The sequence below is a fragment of the Ambystoma mexicanum genome, chromosome 13 (genome assembly GCF_040938575.1).
Source record: "Ambystoma mexicanum isolate Mex_15411 chromosome 13, UKY_AmexF1_1, whole genome shotgun sequence".
In the NCBI taxonomy this organism is placed as follows: Eukaryota; Metazoa; Chordata; class Amphibia; order Caudata; family Ambystomatidae; genus Ambystoma; species Ambystoma mexicanum.
In genome coordinates, this window is record NC_090938.1 from 21,078,465 (window position 1) to 21,096,249 (window position 17,785).

The 17,785-nt window shown below is 45.9% G+C and overlaps 1 protein-coding gene across 1 annotated transcript; it reads left to right on the plus strand.

Annotated features, from left to right (window-relative positions):
* The first annotated feature begins 676 nt into the window (after window positions 1-676).
* Window positions 677-16,354, plus strand: LOC138520054 (gastricsin-like). The gene is made up of 9 exons (XM_069632584.1): window positions 677-732; window positions 1,386-1,542; window positions 1,933-2,050; window positions 2,730-2,848; window positions 3,499-3,698; window positions 10,451-10,558; window positions 11,032-11,179; window positions 11,520-11,618; window positions 15,474-16,354. Exons 1-9 carry the CDS (start codon window positions 677-679, stop codon window positions 15,624-15,626), a joined length of 1,158 nt encoding a protein of 385 aa, XP_069488685.1. The 3' UTR covers window positions 15,627-16,354.
* The last annotated feature ends 1,431 nt before the right edge of the window (window positions 16,355-17,785 follow it).

Sequence of the window (17,785 nt, forward strand, 5' to 3'; positions counted from 1 at the left end):
TCACTACTGAGGGGTGTACTCATGCTAACGGGAACCAAGCATAGCTGAACGCCACCTTCCCATTTACTTCAGGTTTCATACCTTGCCTCTTCTCCTCCTCTCACTAACTTCGCCTGGCCCTTTCTCTATCATCACCAAGCAAAAAAAGAGAGACGTGCTACACAAGACCACACGACATTACATACAGTGCGTGTACTGACGGGAAGGCTTCTTAGAAGAGCATCTCTCACTCCCACCAAGACTTCAGGAAACAGTTGCCTGAGTAGAGATATAGTAGCCAAACAGCAGCGTAAACACAGCTTGCAAGCATCAAAGAGCTGCTTTGTTGAGTTTGGAATAACCCAAGCTTATGGTCTGACCTCTTGGCAATTTCTTTCTGTGAAACAGAAGGCTAATCTCAGCCTGACTTTTGGCCAGTTACACAATTTCTTAAAATGGAAAAACACTGATAGCCATCATGACCCCACTCCAAGTAAGAAGGACAAAGGCAAAGTCTGTTAAGTAGGTCAACCCGGATGGGAGGCGGGGGGGGGGGGGGTTTGAGAGGGAGAGAAACTAAAATCACGCATTGGTGCGTATAAATAAGGACGTTGACGGCTAGTCCCGGACTTTAGCCCAGGTCCTGCAGCGGTGATCAGAGTTCACTCCCAGACATTGGACCATAGACTCAAGAATCATGAGGTGGTTTATCGTGGTGATGCTCGGCCTCCAGCTCTCGGAGGGACTGGTGAGGTGAGTAAAGCTGCTGTGGGGTAAGAGTGGGTCTCAAGCCATGTGGGGAGGACACTCCTTTTCAGAAGGTTCGTGTCAGCTGGTGTATTTGGAGATCATGAAATGGCTTACTGCGGTGATGATCCACCTCCAGCTCCAAGAGGGGCTGCTGAGCTGTGCATGGCAGATGGGGGTAGAGGAGTCCTTTGGATTCTACGGCTGTGAGTGGAGGACACTCCTGTTCAGATGGTTCACGTGGGTGGTGGAGTTGTGTCTCATAAAATTGCTCATCCTGGTGAGAGACAGTCTCCAATCTATGGATGTGTTGAATATGATGCCATTTGGGTTGGGATGCTCCTTTGGATCCTAGACTTGTGTACGGAGGCCACTAATGCTTGGATGCTTCATAATGGGAAGCAGTTCCATCATTCTCCAACTTCAGGAAAGTCAGCTATGGGGTGATGCAGACGAGAGTGTGTGTGACTTTCTGTTTAGAAGGTATCTGGCAATAGGGTGTATTGAGCATTAATGGGGATAATCGCTGCGGATTGTCTACGAGATAACATATGGCTTCTCCCACCTCCAAAATAAACTGTGGCAAGATCCAAAATGGCCGAGTGGTCCGAGTGGTGATGTGATGGTCTGAGTTTCCGTGCTCTGTTCCCAACCTGTAGGATCCCTCTGAAGAAACACAAGTCCATCCGAGAGAACATGAGGGACCAAGGGGTCCTGGGCGACATAGAGAAGACCCAGAGGAGAGATCCTGCTGCCAAGTACAGCTTCACGGAGGGGACCAACTTTGCTGTTGCCTACGAGCCCATGTACCTGGATGTGAGTGCCCGGCTGTCCTGCCACACCCTCTACATCTCCTTTTGGTTCTCCCTGGTATCTTATAAAATATATGAGAAGGACACGTCTATATGCCTCATCCTGGAACCATGCATGTATGTATGTATGCACGTACGTGCTGGAGTTTATATACAGCAAACCTGACTGTGTGCAACAGAGTGCGGTACAACATGTCCTTGCTTTTAAGGCTCAGTTCTGTTGCTCTAGAAAGTAGGTGTGTGTGATTTGTACTTGAATCTATCTCATTCACTACCTCAGTCTTCCAGAGATGCTGTGTCTATGGGAGGTGTTTCTGCATCTATGCTCTTGAACATGTGAAAGGTGTCCTATATGTGTGAGTGGAGAGTGATACACATGTTCTCTCTCTTCTAGACATACTATTTTGGGGAGATCAGCATTGGCACTCCTCCTCAGAACTTCCTGGTTGCCTTCGACACCGGATCCTCAAACCTCTGGGTGGCCTCCACCTACTGCCAGAGCCAGGCCTGCAGTGAGTACACTGAAATGCATATGCCAGGTGCAGCACACAGGTCAGGCGCTAATCCGGCATGTCAGTGTGTGGAGTAGCTACAATGCTGTGCATTAAGGTGTGTATTGCAGTTCATCCAGCAGGGGCTGAGACTTTTAACACACATGCAGAGGTGTGTGGGGCTGCACTGCTCCGTGTGCTGAAGGACTAGCGACTGTGGGTGATGACACAATATGACTTGGGATGTTGCTATGTTGACTGGGTTAAGCTGGGTCTGGCACTGCCACTGGGAAGATGTGGTGGGTGACGTGGTAGCAGATGGCATGCGGGTCGGGGAGGCCGCCACATTGAAGGACGGAGGCTTGGCAAGGTTTTCATCTTTTGCCAAATCTTGAGGTTTCAGAAAGGATGCTTGTTGTCGGATCTTTGACCCCAGGTTGATGCTAGTTGTGGGGTCTATGTAGGTACAGAGAGTGTTGTTCCCCTGAAATGTAACCCTTTTAGTTATATATGGTGTGTTACTTTTGCATTTGTTTTTCTTGCTGACTGGAAAAGCCCAGAGGTCCAACATTGGTCAAAAGATCTAAGTGTCAGGTACTATAGCCTCCCTGGGTGTTGTGGCTATGCTTTTTTACCAGTTCGCCCGTCCCAGTTGGACTCTGTGCAGAAGGTCACTCTGTCACCCTGTTTTCTGCCGCAGCCAACCACCCGCTCTTCAACCCCAGCCAGTCGTCCACCTACACCAGCAACAATCAGCAGTTCTCCATGTGGTATGGGAGCGGCAGCATGACCGGAATCTTGGGCTACGACACGGTGACGGTGAGTACAGTCATAACGTGTTTACCTCAATGACTGAAGAGGTCAGTCACTGGAGAAGGCAGCAGGACCTGGTGCCGCACTCTACTGTGGCAAACACAAAAAGGGGCAGACACCGCTAGTGTGGATTCCCACAGTCCATACCCACTACCACACTTTTATTGAGTCGGTGTGGTAACGGTTAGTGAGGAATGAGGAAATCATGGTCATTACCCGGTACAACAGTCTCTGAGGTCAAAGGTCAAACACCACTAGTGTTGGTAACTAAACATGCCAGCTGGACCCACACCTTGCAACATAAGAAATGTCCAAGAGTTTAGTACACAACACTACCCTGTGTAATCTTTTATTACAACATATTAAGCACCACTATTGTAAAAAACCTCCTGCCACAACCTGCTTCCACATTCCACTACCACAACAACAGCCAACACTTTACTTGATTGACTCTTGGGCATTTGGGTAGCAGGGAGTGGTAATGAGTTACACCTTTGGTTATCCAAACTACAATGACCGACCCTCTACTCAATCAATTTTTCCCACATTTCTTCCAGGGACAGTTCCATATAGGTTGGTTCTGTAGAGTTCTATGAAGGCTAGTTCTGCTCACTCTTATGGTGCTGGTCTTATATCATTCTCTGTACTTCCTATAGGTGCAAGGCCTGGCGATCACCAACCAGGAGCTCGGCCTGAGTGTGACTGAGCCCAGCTCCTTCTTCTACTATGCAAAGTTTGATGGGATTTTTGGCATGGCCTACCAGACCCTGTCTGCGGGCGGTGCCACCACCGCCGTCCAAGGCCTTATGCAGCAGAACCTGGTGACCGAGCCAGTCTTCAGCTTCTACCTTACTGGGTGAGTCATATGGGGGGTTTGGGGGCTTGTATACTTCCACCACTCCTCCTGCCTTATCCTGGGCAGCTGCTTTTCCTGCACTTTCCCATCCCATGGTGCCTTGGGGCAGGGTGGTTGACACAAGTAACCCTACCTATGACAGCTAAACCTAAACCACAAGCTGAACTTACTTCTCAATCAGACTACACAACCTTCAAGGCCTTACAGCAGGTAACTTTACTGAACTGCAACTTGGCATAACTCGGCCTCACTATATGCAACCCCCTGGCCGGAGAGATAACCCCTAGCTAGCAATTTGCCAATGTGATCAATTGATTATCTCCAGCTGAGCCATAGAGTAGGATTAGCAAAGTCACCCAACTTTCTCTAAGTATACTGCATATTCACGTGACTCACTGAAGATCGGGGTGGATTTGCAGAGTAATGGCGGCATACTTATTTTTAATTAAAATATAACAAAAATTACACTCTAAAAAGAAAGTGTTATACAAGGTTTTATTGCCTTTCAATTTGCATTTTATCCGATTGCAAACCTCGGTGGAAGACATGATTACAAGTTTTTATTGTGTTCATGGTTTTTACAAACCTTACACACAGAAATAGAACGTAAAAAGAAGAGTACAAAGACAACATTCTTACAACATTCTTACAAAAAAAGACATACATTCATAAAAATCCATTACTTTTTTCTTTTTTATAAATGTATTATGTAGTTAAATTAATAACTTTTTAATACATCTCATATAAGTTAAAAGGAGAGGGAAAGAGACAAAGAAAGGACATTCACTGACATCCATGTATCGCATTGGACAATTAGTCCATGTTTCAATTACTGTTATTATCTGGCCAATTTCATTACATAGCTTAGAGAAATAGATGAGGCTTCCCTCGTGGTTCCCAGACATGAATAGGTCCCAAAGCCCATTGAGGTTTGTCATCATCTGGAGGCCAGAGGCTATGATCGCTTTCCGCCGCAGGGCCACCACAATCGAAAAACAGGTGTCGCACTGTTTCTATAGATGATTCGACACAGAAGCGGCCAAGTCTAAGCTTTCTTTCAAGATTGTTCCAACGGCCAGTAGTCTCAAGGGTGTTCACTGCATTGAATTTAATACGTAAATAGACTCATGCCAGGTGGTTTCCGATAAAGTTCTGGATATAGTTTGGTGTTAGCTGTCGTTCCAGTATATATGGAAAAAAGCACTCAGCAGTTGATTTAGAGGCCAAGTCAACTAACAGCTGATCTCAAAAATATACGCCCAGCAACATACTGATAGTACGTTTGTAATGGTTGAGGGTCATTTCAAGGGAAACAATTTTGAGTTTCGCAAACAATTGCTCAGACAAACCTTTAAGGGCTCCCAGGGATGAGGTTTCATGAACTCGTGTTTTGTATGGGTCACCTCATAGAGCAAGCCCATGAGAGCATTACTCACAGCATGGGCGAGCTTCCAGTAGAAGACTAAACTCGACAACATGATACGTTTACTTAGGCGCATTAGGCCAGATTCTAGTAACACTGTTTCAAGTGACACATAAGGCAGTAGGCATAGTAACCGTTTGAGGGTCATTGGGCCTCATTACGAGGAGGGCGGTAAGGGGTTAACGGCGCCGTTAAAGGTTCCGGAGCTGTTAACCCCTTACCACCCCATTACGAGGTCCGCTCGCGGGACCCGCTCAGGACGCCTCGCTTTACCAGACGTCCTTAGCGGGTCCTGTGAGCAGCCCAGCATGCTAACAACGGGCCCGTTGTTAGCATGCTCCCCATTCCCATTGAGCTCTATGGGGGGGCTCAAATGGGAATGGGGATGTACCGCGAATGGGTTCCCTGAATGGGAAAATACCGGGCCCTCCACGGTCGGAATGTCCCGGTATTTCCCCATTCAGGGAACCCGAACCTGGGTTTGGGGGTCGCCATGCCCCTATTAAGGACATGGCTACCTCCAAACTCGTAATGAGGCCCATTGACTCAATTCTGGACATCGCCTCCATAGAATCAAGAGCCCATGCCTCTGCAGCGTAACAAATTATAGGTGCGATCGTTATGGAATATATTTTGACCACAGATCCCACTGGGTATCCCCCTCCTTTGGAAGCAGGTGCACGTATGACTTCCGAAGTCTGAGCTTACTCAAGTGGGGAGTACCCACTAATTTAGCATCGAATACAATACCCAGGTAGGTGTATTCATCCACAACTTCGATGGGGGTCCCTTTGAGATTTCAAGCAACAAATGCAACTTTTTTGTGTGGTGGCTTTAACACCACAATTTTGGCTTTTGTGGTGTTTATTCTTAGAGAGTTAGCTTCAGAGAAGGGAAGGCGATTGTCTAGTGCTAATTGTAAGCCACCAGGGTGTTAGATTGAGAATAACAATGTCATTGGCGTAGCCAAAGCACTGTACTTCCTGATTGCTCAGGCGAGGCGGTGGGCATCTGGAGTTGGGTAGTGCTCGCCCCATGTCAGAAAGATACAGGTGAAATAACAATGCAGCCAATGTACAACCCTGTTTGAGGCCCAATTCTGTGTTTATCCAACAGGAGGAAGCACCGTTAGACCGTTGCACCATCAGAAACAAAAAAGAGAATTCATTATCACGTTATATTTCAATAAAAATGATATATGTATTATATTTAGAAAAGCGTTTATGGCGTTCATGCTTAAAAAAAAAAGCAGTAGTTGAAAATTGCTGTGTTTTACCACTCCCCGAAGCTCTTCAATTCTGCCTGCTTCTGAGTGGCGGTAAGTGGCGGCACAAAAAACATGAACGCATGCCATATTACCACATACTCATGGCAATTCCTTATGCTCATGGCAATTCCCAATGGAGTCCTATGCAATCCCAAAGTGGGGAATAAGCGAGGCCTCTGCTTACCTCAGAATCATCACAGTATGCCCTGCGCACCCTGTAACACTATTCCAGTTGGGAGTATGCTGTGAGGAAATACCGCCAAACTTGTACTGAGGACCTATGTCTTCTGGTAAAAAAAAGACCAAGGTTAACACTTTTGAAAATTGCAAAGGTATATTGGCGATTCAGGTTAAAAAAAAGGTCATAGGGTGAGTGAAATTGTGAATTGTAAATAGGATAATTAAGAAGAAACAGCAAGAGACAGGACAACAGCCATCGACAGCTCTTGTATTTTACTGTTTGCACAAACGACGGTCTTCTGAAGTGCCTTACACCCCACAGCGCTTTGTTTCCATAACAGTGGCAGTGGGCGCTATACAAAAATCATGACATAACACAGCAAACTCTTTCCATATGACAACATTAGCCAATTAAAACGGCGGTATTTTGGAGGGAGATTATAAGAACGTAGCACCGATTTTAAAAATCTTCAGTTGCTCCAGCTAAAAGGGTATATCACCTCCTTTCAAGGATTCGAAAAAGGAGGTAACATGCTCACAGTTTAGCTTTAAAAATGCATTTCCTGCTCAGAGCCAAGTGCGAGCAGTGGAATTTCTGTACAATGCGGCCGATTATTCCAGGTCCCTGGCTAAGATACTGTGGGCCTCGGTCACAAAGATAAGGACTGGACAAAGGGCCTCATTACAGGTTTGCTGGTATTCCGGTGGTAAAATTTGCAGAATACAGCCAAACGGATTTGGTGTTATAGAGACGGGCCGCAATTTACCAACCAAATAAAATCAATACTCAGAATGCATGACAAAGCCCAGCTTTACTCAAAACACAGAATCTTGGCCGGGACAGCATACAAGCAGCTCTCAACATCACACTGAATGTGAGCGTATTTTGTACTAAAAATACATAAGCAATGATGTCAAAATACGATATCAGTTACAAAATGTATGAGTGGTTAGGATTGGTTAATATATTTAGATATATATAAAATGCATACAAGTTCATTTCCTCTTTGGCTTTTGCATCGCTGACGGCTCCTTCTGATCCCAACTCATCATAGATAATAGATCGGCTACATCATTATACTGGCCACTCATTGGCTGGCGTTATTCATCGTGGGCAGTGTGGCAAGAGGGATTTCTATTGATTGGCACATTACTCACAAACCTTGGACACTTTGACAAGATGTCAAAATACGAGAGACACATCGGGTAGAGGGAGAGAGATAGAGGTGGGGGAGCCAGAGATGTCATGGGTATGGGCAAGCCTGGGCATAGCTCTAGGAGCCCACAATGAGCCAAGCCCAAAAAAAATGGCTACACAAAAATCTTTCCTCAAAGCGCTGCACACACAGCATAGTTGCATGTCGACGAATGTACACCGAAGTTGGTACCCATTTATCTACCTCGGAAGGATGAAAGGCTAAGCTAGTCTTGCTGGGATGAGGACCTACAAGCTGCATATCACACACAGATCACAGAAATGAGCGCTCAACCTGTTGAGCTATCTGACCAGCTATTCTATAGAATTAAGGCACTGCCTGTAGGAGGTCATGAGTAAAGAGGTGGTGACCTTAACTGTTACTAAGTACATTTGCGGGACATGTATTTTACATTTTCATGGACAGTGTTAAGTCTTGGTGCCTGCAAAAAGTGGGAGGGGGCGGCAATTCACTGACATTCAGAGATGGAAGTGTAGTATAATCATCGGTACGCTGTACCACTAGCTCTTTTCATTTTTACAGAGCGTACCTTTAGTTCATAAGCAGGGTAGTGTGACTCCCTTCCATGCATCTGACCTTGGCGCTTGCTATGAACTACTGTCCGGGAAGCTTCAAAGCTTTTAAAATAAATGTGTTTTTATGAATTCAGCATCGTGTCTGAGGCCTTGCCAACTCCTAGGCCTACTGCGGCTTCTGTGATCGAAAAATGCCTGCACTTCTGCGCGTCTCGCCTCCATGTTGTCAACCTATGTGCGTGTCTGTTCATGTTATATTCCCCTTGTGTGTCTGCCATACATTGGCTTCGCTGCCCCGTGTATGCTGCATCTTGCCTGCCTATAGTTTCATCTTCCCTATCAGTGCAGTGAGTCCTATATTCCCTACTAGTGTTGCACACCCTAACTAATCTGCCTTAGTTTGTCTGGTCTCGCAACGCCTAGACTTATGGGCGGAGGGGCTGCCTCAGCTGGTATCGTTTCTCGCCTGGACAGTAATGTTGAGGAGTAGGGGCAGCAATTGGTGCTTGCACATTTATCTGAGGTGGAGCAGTAGGTGATACCTGCATATTCATCTGCCCCATTACACTGTTACCGCCACCTGGTCCAGTGGAATTGCCGCCGGATCACAAGTGGTGGTATGGCAGTGTTAGTCCCCATTTACACTCCATAGGACTCCATGGGGATTTCACAGAATTACCGCTGGTGTTCAATCCACTGATTTTTGGCGGTAAGGCAGCAGATTTACCTCCAGCATTTTGCTATTTTTTTCCTCCACCTCACCGGCAAACCTATAGTACGGCGGTGAGGACATGCATTGATAACAGTAGCCTCTATTTCACTGCCGGTTTTTACCGCACCGCTGTACTTATAATGAGATCCAAAGTCATGAGATGCCTGCGACTATGTCAGATTTGCACCTGTGACCTTATACCTCATTAACGAACAAAAAGCTGGAGCAAATCCGGGTAGCCTGCAGCCACTCTGAGATGCCCTCAGGCAAATCCTTGTGGGCCGCATTTGCACGTCAGCCTCTGCAAGATGCTCCAGACGGCTCCAGATTTGCTCTGGTTTCATTCCTTGTGAATCAGGTCTACGGTGGCACGAGCAACTCGGGCGTCTCATTTGCACCAGTGAAAATCTAGCTCACCACACTTCACACAGAGTCATGGGGACTCACTGTTCTTTGCAATGTCAGAGCTGGGTGTGTTTTCTGACCCTTACCACTACTCAGAGTGCCTGCTCACCACTTGCCAGTGCTTACACCCTGATTACCCTCGACCCTCGACCCTCGAAGCTGAGTGTTATCAGTCTCACAGAGTGATTGGGCCATAACTCAACAACACTCACAGTGACTCAAAACTCACTAATAGAGGATCCAAGTCAGGACTTCCACCATAGTTCACTGAACCCGGCAGCAGTTCACCAAGTGTGTAAAGTATTACACACACAGTGCCTGTCTCCTCACAACCTACCACCCCCAACTCACAGCACATTCTAGTGTATTAGGAGGTGTGCAAGACCCCACCCTGCCAAATATCAAACATTAAAAGCCATGGAACCATTTCTGCCCACCACACCTAACCCACAGAGTCGTCAGCGCCAAGAAGCCATGCAAATGGTGTCCATTGTAATTTACACGTTAGATAATAATCCTTGATACGTGCTACCACCACCTGGCCTTCATCACTGAAGGTGGGTGCAACAAGCTCCTGCAACGTTCACTGTGACACACTTTACCTTCAACCAGAAGGTCGCAGCCCACAGGAATGGGAATGTTAGTAGGTCCACATGGAGTGGCTGCCGGGGGTGAATCTACCGTACACTGCACCACCACCACGAGAAGCGCGGTCACCATGCACGGAGCGGGGGCTGTCCATAGTCAGACGCAGAACCATGGAATGGTCAGGGCCAGAAGATGAATTCTCTTGGCAGCGTGGGAGAGAGGTTGCCAAAACATTCACTCTCCCAAGGCAATTCATTCGAGACATAAGGGTGAAATGTAAACATTCTTTAATTATGGAAAGTGTGATGTAAGTAGGAGGCCTAAGATTAAATGTGGGCTCAGTGCCCCGCCTCCAGTGCTCACAAGGCACACACATATCATCTAGACTTCTACAGGTTGTTGTGTCGCTGCTTATTCTTGTGTTTTGTGCCCCTTGTCTCCCCAGGCAATCGGGAGAAGTTGTTCTTGGCGGCGTTGACACCAGCCTCTACTCTGGCCAGATCTACTGGGCGCCCGTCACTCAAGAGATCTACTGGCAAATCGGGATCCAGGAGTAGGTCTCCCTTCTAAGCTCACCACCTTCCCCTCACCCTCCCCAGCCTTGGGGGGTTAGAGTCTCTCTGCTGTGTCTACACTGTAGAGGAGGCTTGTCCTACCAAGGGATAGTGGCGCGCCCTACCACAGATGGCGTGCCCCCAGTCTCCTGATCAAGGGTGATTCGTAGCTTCCATTACTGGTCCCCGATCCCTCTCATGATGGTACCCAAGCCATCACCAGACCCTGAAGCCCTCCTAGAAGCGCCGTAACAGAGAAGTCATTGTGGATTACCAGGAGTGGTCTACACAGCATTCTGTAGTGGGAATCCCTCACGCCTTGGCAATGCTCTGTTGCACAGACTCCCAGCACCCTGCTGGGACCAGGGACTGGTAAACCCCAAGAGTTCCCCCCTTCCAACTCCTTGACCCTCAGATTCCCCCCCTCTCTGGCTTCCACTCAGACTGATTCCTTTCTCCCATCTTTCCACAGGTTCTCCATCGGAAGCCAGGCAAGTGGCTGGTGCAGCCAGGGATGCCAGGCTATCGTGGACACTGGCACGCCGCTGCTCACCGTCCCAAAGCAGTACATTGGCGATCTGGTGCAGTACCTGGGAGGGCAGCAGATGCAAAATGGGCAGGTAGGCCATGAAGCGCACTAGTGGACCTTACGGCACCAGATAGGGCACGCAGCGGCATGCTCTGAGGGTCCCCGAAGCAGCGGCGGCGACAGGGCTATACGGCTCGCCCAGGACCGTAAGGTCTCATCCCGGACATTGCTACAAGAAACTTAGAGAGAAACCAGAGTCACACATTTCTTGGGTTACATGGAATTGCCAACAGAGGACCAGTACTCACAAGGGAAACGTCCTACAGAGAGGAGAAGCAGGCTGAGGCTGGAAGTTAAGGATGGAGGACGGCTGCGAGAGGGGTTCCTCCGAGGTGTTGGCGTACCTTGAATCTCTCTTTTTTCTTTTGTAGTATGCAGTGAATTGCAACAATGTGCAGAACCTCCCGTCCCTCAGCTTCACCATCAACAGCGCCTCGTTCCCGATCCCGCCCTCAGCATACATCCTCCAGGTAGGTCCTCAAAGCCCGCTTCATAACCTCAGGTGGTTCCCCCACTGCCGCATTGATAGCAACCCCATGAGCTGGGTAATGGGAGTCGTTCTGCAAACGGATCAGATATGGGGCGGGTACTTACCCTTGAATGTGTAGTCTTTAACATTAGCACCTGATATTTCCTGATATTAGGGAGAAAAGACTCATTTATTAAACGAGATGAACAAAAAACGACTTAATCTAAAATGAATGAGAATTGCCTCAAGAAGGTCCCAGAAAATGGAAACCAGGCATGTGGGAAGTGCCTCTATAGGTGGTGGGTTCCCAAAATCAAAGATGATATCAAGTGCGTGGGAAGACAATTAATGCATGATGGGTTTAGATTTGGGTAAACTAATAGTAAAAGTATAGTTACACCTTTTCATTAATGCGCCAGATAAACAAAAGAAAAACCCACTCAGTAGGAATATGGTTATTGAGACTGTGTATTAGTACGAGTGGGTGCTCTTTGTAATGACACGTGTTTCAACGGACTTTGCCGTCTTTTTCAAATCTGGGCTAATTTGTAACACAAATTAAAATCAAATGATAGGCAATGCCATTCATTAATTATTGTGCAGTCAATACAAAGGAAAAGGTACCAAATGTAACACATTGCATTGTGCAATCGACACACATGATAATTCAGCAAATAACGCTCACAACACTTAAATATTCAATTGGCTTTTTGTTCATTACCTTGCAGTAATTAGCGATCTATTATCGAGCAATCACTTCTACGGGTTGTCATGATAACAGCCTGCAGTATTATTAAGAAATTGGCACATGCCGTTGTACATCCTCTTTAATATTATGTTTGTGTAATTAACCCACATTGGATTTTGTAAAAGGCTTATCATTTAGTTTTGAGTTTTAGTCTTCTTGCTTTCCGAGCCCAAAAGATGGCGCCCAGAATAGTAATTGAAAAAGGACCATTACAGTCGCCATGGAGACCACAGTAACAACTATTAAAGCAACCATTTTGGTTTCTCATACGAACGTGGACAGATTTGCACAGAGTTCTTTTTTGAATTGCAGAGGTAAGATACGAGCATTAGGCTGTCTGCACCCGCAGCCCGCACGACATGCGGAGTGATTATAGAAACTGCACTTGCAAATTACTCACTTAATAATTCAATGAGATAATAAGTTCGCTTTAGATGTTAAAAAAAATACTCTTCGCGCAGCTCTGTGACCAACTGAATGGCACATGAACAAACACAAGATGCATTAAACCTTCCTTCTTCTTTTTTACCATATGGGCACGTTTAAACTGTAAACAAGAAAGCAGTATTACTCTAATCCACTGACTTATGTAAAACCAGTTGTATTAGCATTTTTCAAATCTGGGCTAATTTGTAACACAAATTAAAATCAAATGATAGGCAATGCCATTCATTAATTATTGTGCAGTCAATACAAAGGAAAAGGTACCAAATGCAACACAGACATGAAGGAAGGGGAGTTGGGGAGGATTGATTCGGATGGACAGTGAGCCATCAAGCATTAAAACAATAAGACAACATGGAAAACATCAAGGGAATATGAAAACACAGACAAATGGGAAAAAGGGGAGCCCAAAAGAAAGAACATTTCCATGAGTTCATTTACCTCTTGCGTATTAGTTTACATACTTGAAAACAAATAGTGAGTGATCTCAAACATGGAACAAAAGAGGATTTTCTCTTCCCTAATGGTATTGATTTCTAATTCGGAACGTGGCTTTTCAGCAAAGCAAAAAAGTCATGGGCTCAATCCCAACCTGCCAAATAAACTGGGGGTAATTTGTTCTATATTAATACAACTGGTTTTTCATCAGTATGTGGGTTGAAATAATAATACTTCCTTGAGTAAAGTTTAGATGTGCGCATATGGCAAAATAGAAGAAGGAAGGTTTAATGCATCTTGTGTTTGTTCATGTGGAGGTAATTAGTTCTATGCTAATACAACTGGTTTTACATAAGTCAGTGGATTAGAGTAATACTGCTTTCTTGATTACAGTTTAAACGTGCCCATATGGTAAAAAAGAAGAAGGAAGGTTTAATGCATCTTGTGTTTGTTCATGTGCCATTCAGTTGGTCACAGAGCTGCGCGAAGAGTATTTTTTTTAACATCTAAAGCGAACTTATTATCTCATTGAATTATTAAGTGAGTAATTTGCAAGTGCAGTTTCTATAATCACTCCGCATGTCGTGCGGGCTGCGGGTGCAGACAGCCTAATGCTCGTATCTTACCTCTGCAATTCAAAAAAGAACTCTGTGCAAATCTGTCCACGTTCGTATGAGAAACCAAAATGGTTGCTTTAATAGTTGTTACTGTGGTCTCCACGGCGACTGTAATGGTCCTTTTTCAATTACTATTCTGGGTGCCATCTTTTGGGCTCCCCTTTTTCCCATTTGTCTGTGTTTTCATATTCCCTTGATGTTTTCCATGTTGTCTTATTGTTTTAATGCTTGATGGCTCACTGTCCATCCGAATCAATCCTCCCCAACTCCCCTTCCTTCATGTCTGTGTTGCATTTGGTACCTTTTCCTTTGTATTGACTGCACAATAATTAATGAATGGCATTGCCTATCATTTGATTTTAATTTGTGTTACAAATTAGCCCAGATATGAAAAAGACGGCAAAGTCCGTTGAAACACGTGTCATCACAAAGGGCACCCACTCGTACTAATACACAGGGCCTCATTCCGAGTCCGACGCTAACTAATGGCGGTAGTTGCGCCTTGGTCGGCACCGGACCCGTACCGGCACCGCCCTGGTGGAATGGGAAATTACCGCCCTATTCCGAGTTGACCAGGGCGGTCATTTCCCATTCCCCAGGGCCCTTCCCCATTCCCAAATGAGCCCCCACAGGACTCAATGGGAATGGGAAAATTGCAAATAACGGTGACCGTACTTTACGGTCACCGTTATTGGCTAAAAAGCCCCTTTGCGCCCTCGTCCCTAACGCCTGCTAAAAGCAGGCGTTAAGGACGAGGGCGCAAAGGGAACTCGGAATGTGGCGGTAAGGGATTACCGGCACGGTCTCGTTAACGGTGACCGGTATCCCGTACCGCCATACTCGGAATGAGGCCAGTCTCAATAACCATATTCCTACTGAGTGGGTTTTTCCTTTCTTTATCTGGCGCATGAATGAAAAGGTGTAACTATACTTTTACTATTAGTTTACAAAACGGAGTGGAGGAACCACGATTTCTCCGTTGTTACGCAATTCATGCGACAAACATTAGCTTCTCGACAAACAGAAGGGCGCTGAGGTCTACCCTGATAAGTGTCCATTGGGAAAAGGTCCCTCAACTTAATTTGCTTTTTGTTAGATGTTGGTAATCGTCTCACGGGCCAAAAATATTTCCTTCATGGAAAAAAGAGTTTCCGTTTATTTCTGAATTTTTGTGATGATCGAGGAAAACAATTGACATGTTAATGGAATGAAAATTATACTTTTCTGTCACTTTCTTTATCTAGACGCCTGTTATAATGTGTGGCACCACTTTTGTTTATCAATATTTTTTATAAAAGACATGGGTTTTTGAGAAGGGGTGAGTTCTGATGCACCTCCCTCCAAGATATGTCATTGGGTCTTCCTGTCCCAGCATGCAATGGGGTGTACTAGGGTGCACATGGACAGCCTTTTCCTAGACCTCTGTGCCAATGTCAGGTCTCCCGTCCCAGCATGCAATGGGGTGTAGCATGGAACACAGGGAAAGACCTCTTCTGGACCTCTGTGGCATTGTATCTTGACTGATGGCCTCTTACAGGTGATCAACAACTTTGACCATTGAGACAGTGGTGTGAACTTCCTGATCCATTTCATGTCCATTCTCTTGCAGATCAACGGCAACTGTGTCATCGGGGTGGAGTCCACCTACCTGCCCGCCCGGAACGGGCAGCCACTCTGGATCCTGGGTGATGTCTTCCTCCGCCAGTACTACTCTGTCTACGATTTTGGCAACAACCGTGTGGGCTTGGCGGCGATGGCATAGATCCAATGGCCTCTCGTCATTGAGGACCCAATGTAGGGTTCTCAAACTCAAACATTTTGCTTTCCAGATTATAATATCACCAAAATGTGCTTCTGACTGCAATAAAGAGCTGTTTACAATACTCATGATGTGGCCCTGCTCGCTTGCACCCCTATCTTCCATGCACCATATACCACATGCCTTAGTGCACTCACCTACAGCAACCACAAACATCACCCATTGGCGTATATGGAAGACAACTTGCACACTAGCAACTAGGTGGGGAAGAGGCGTGTGAGTGACGTATATCGAGTGTGCTGACCATGCATTTGGGAGTGCAGGTCGCATGAAGTATGCAAAGCTCGCTTACAGTTTAAAAAATACTGTTCTAAGTGTATCCCGTTCTCAGTGCTAAGAAGCCATCTTCTGATGGTGTCGGGGTGCTTCATAAAACTGCAACATAACATAAAATAGCATAATATATTTAGCCAACCGTAGGCTTACACGCAGTATTACCGCGTCTCGAACAGGGCCTAAAGAATCTGTGTAACCAGGATACAAGACTATAACCATAAGGAGAGGCTGATAAACACTTCAGGTGACTGATCAAATGGGACCAGGATACCAATCTGCATGACCAAATAGGGAAGGCACTGCCAAGTGAAATTCACGATACGTACCAGATGCGAATCTGATTACTAATGAGACGTTGTTAAATAAGCGTAGCCCTGAAACAACAATCATACGTTTTGTATTGTGATTGTTTGTTAACGATTTAAGTATAACACTTACCAAGGTGTTTATGTGTAGTGCTTACTTTTTACTAACATTACCCCTAAATATTCCCTGATGAAGAGCAGTTGCTCGAAACACGTACTAGCAAAAGTGGGAAATGTGTTGAACAGCAAATAATAAAATCTAACTAAGATTACAAGTTCACTTTTTGATTACTAAACAGAAAATAATATAGTGTTGGGGAACTTAATTTACCACATCAGTGTAGCAAGGTGCACTGATCCAAAGGGTGTGTTTTTTGCAGCCATAGAAACTAAATAATTGTTTTATTTTATAACTGGGTAAGGAATATAGATATAGGATTTCTCATACATTTCGAGATGCAGAATGAGTGACGTCATATATATATATACACACACACACATAGGGTAAGCACCTCCAAATTTCTAAATCCTGTTTAAAAATCCATTGGGGTACATCTCCGCTCGGCACTAACACATTGGATACCTTTGTCTTTCATTTGTTAGATTGCAGTAAACCTCACCAGTAAGGGGGGTAGGTTCAGTGCTAGGGCAGGACCTTGGACAGTAGGATCCTGTATCTTCCAGGTTGTCCTCCATCTGAGATCGTAAAGCCGCCCCCCATCTACTTCTTCTTGGTAGAAGGCCAATAATTGGTGCCAATAGGAGAAGCAAGGATGTCTGAGCAAGATGAGCTCCGCGTTCACAATAACTCCAAACTACACTCAAATAGGAGCTTTGGCGTCTCCCCGTCACATTGGGACACCAAGAGCATGTTTTACATTTCAGAGACACTGCTGGTCCGTAGAATGTGTCCTCCTCGGAAGTGGCCCAGCCCAACCACCATCCCCAACAGCAACAGGAAGCAGTTCCCTTTATTGCACTGATGGGTCCATGCCACAGTGCTATCCAATCGGTGCACGCGACCAATGGGATCTCTCATAAGAGAACACATCCAGCCCAGCCTTGAAATAGTAACCACAGCCAATGGAACCCCTTATGTGAGAGCAACTCAGATGTCTGCCTTTACTCCCCCTGCATTCACTTCACCATACATTCACTGAGTCACATTGACTTCTCCTGTCTTTCACTTCCTCATTACAGGGCGAGACCCCCTTGCGCCGCCCCTTTCCCTTTTATGCCATATTCTACTCCCCTGCCACCCCTTGACCCACCTAACCTTTAGCTCACCTTAGCCACATGCATTGCCACCTTCACAATGTGAAGGTGCAGACAAAGTACAGGCACGAAGGAGTCAATGTCTGGTGAAGAGAAGGGGGGAGGGGATACCAACACATGCCACCCAGCTCTTGAAATAGTGACCACATCCTATGGAAGCTCCTAGCACAGAGCACCACCAGCGCAGCTGTTCAAGCCATGACCACAGTCATACCCATCCTCCTTTCCACTTTTAACTTTAAACAG

Bases quoted from the DNA above. Each gene is read 5' to 3' on its own strand.
- LOC138520054 (XM_069632584.1), top strand. From the start codon at position 677: ATGAGGTGGTTTATCGTGGTGATGCTCGGCCTCCAGCTCTCGGAGGGA. The intron at 1,543-1,932 runs GTGAGTGCCCGG...TCTCTCTTCTAG, and splicing joins ACGAGCCCATGTACCTGGAT to ACATACTATTTTGGGGAGAT. The intron at 10,559-11,031 runs GTAGGTCTCCCT...ATCTTTCCACAG, and splicing joins TGGCAAATCGGGATCCAGGA to GTTCTCCATCGGAAGCCAGG.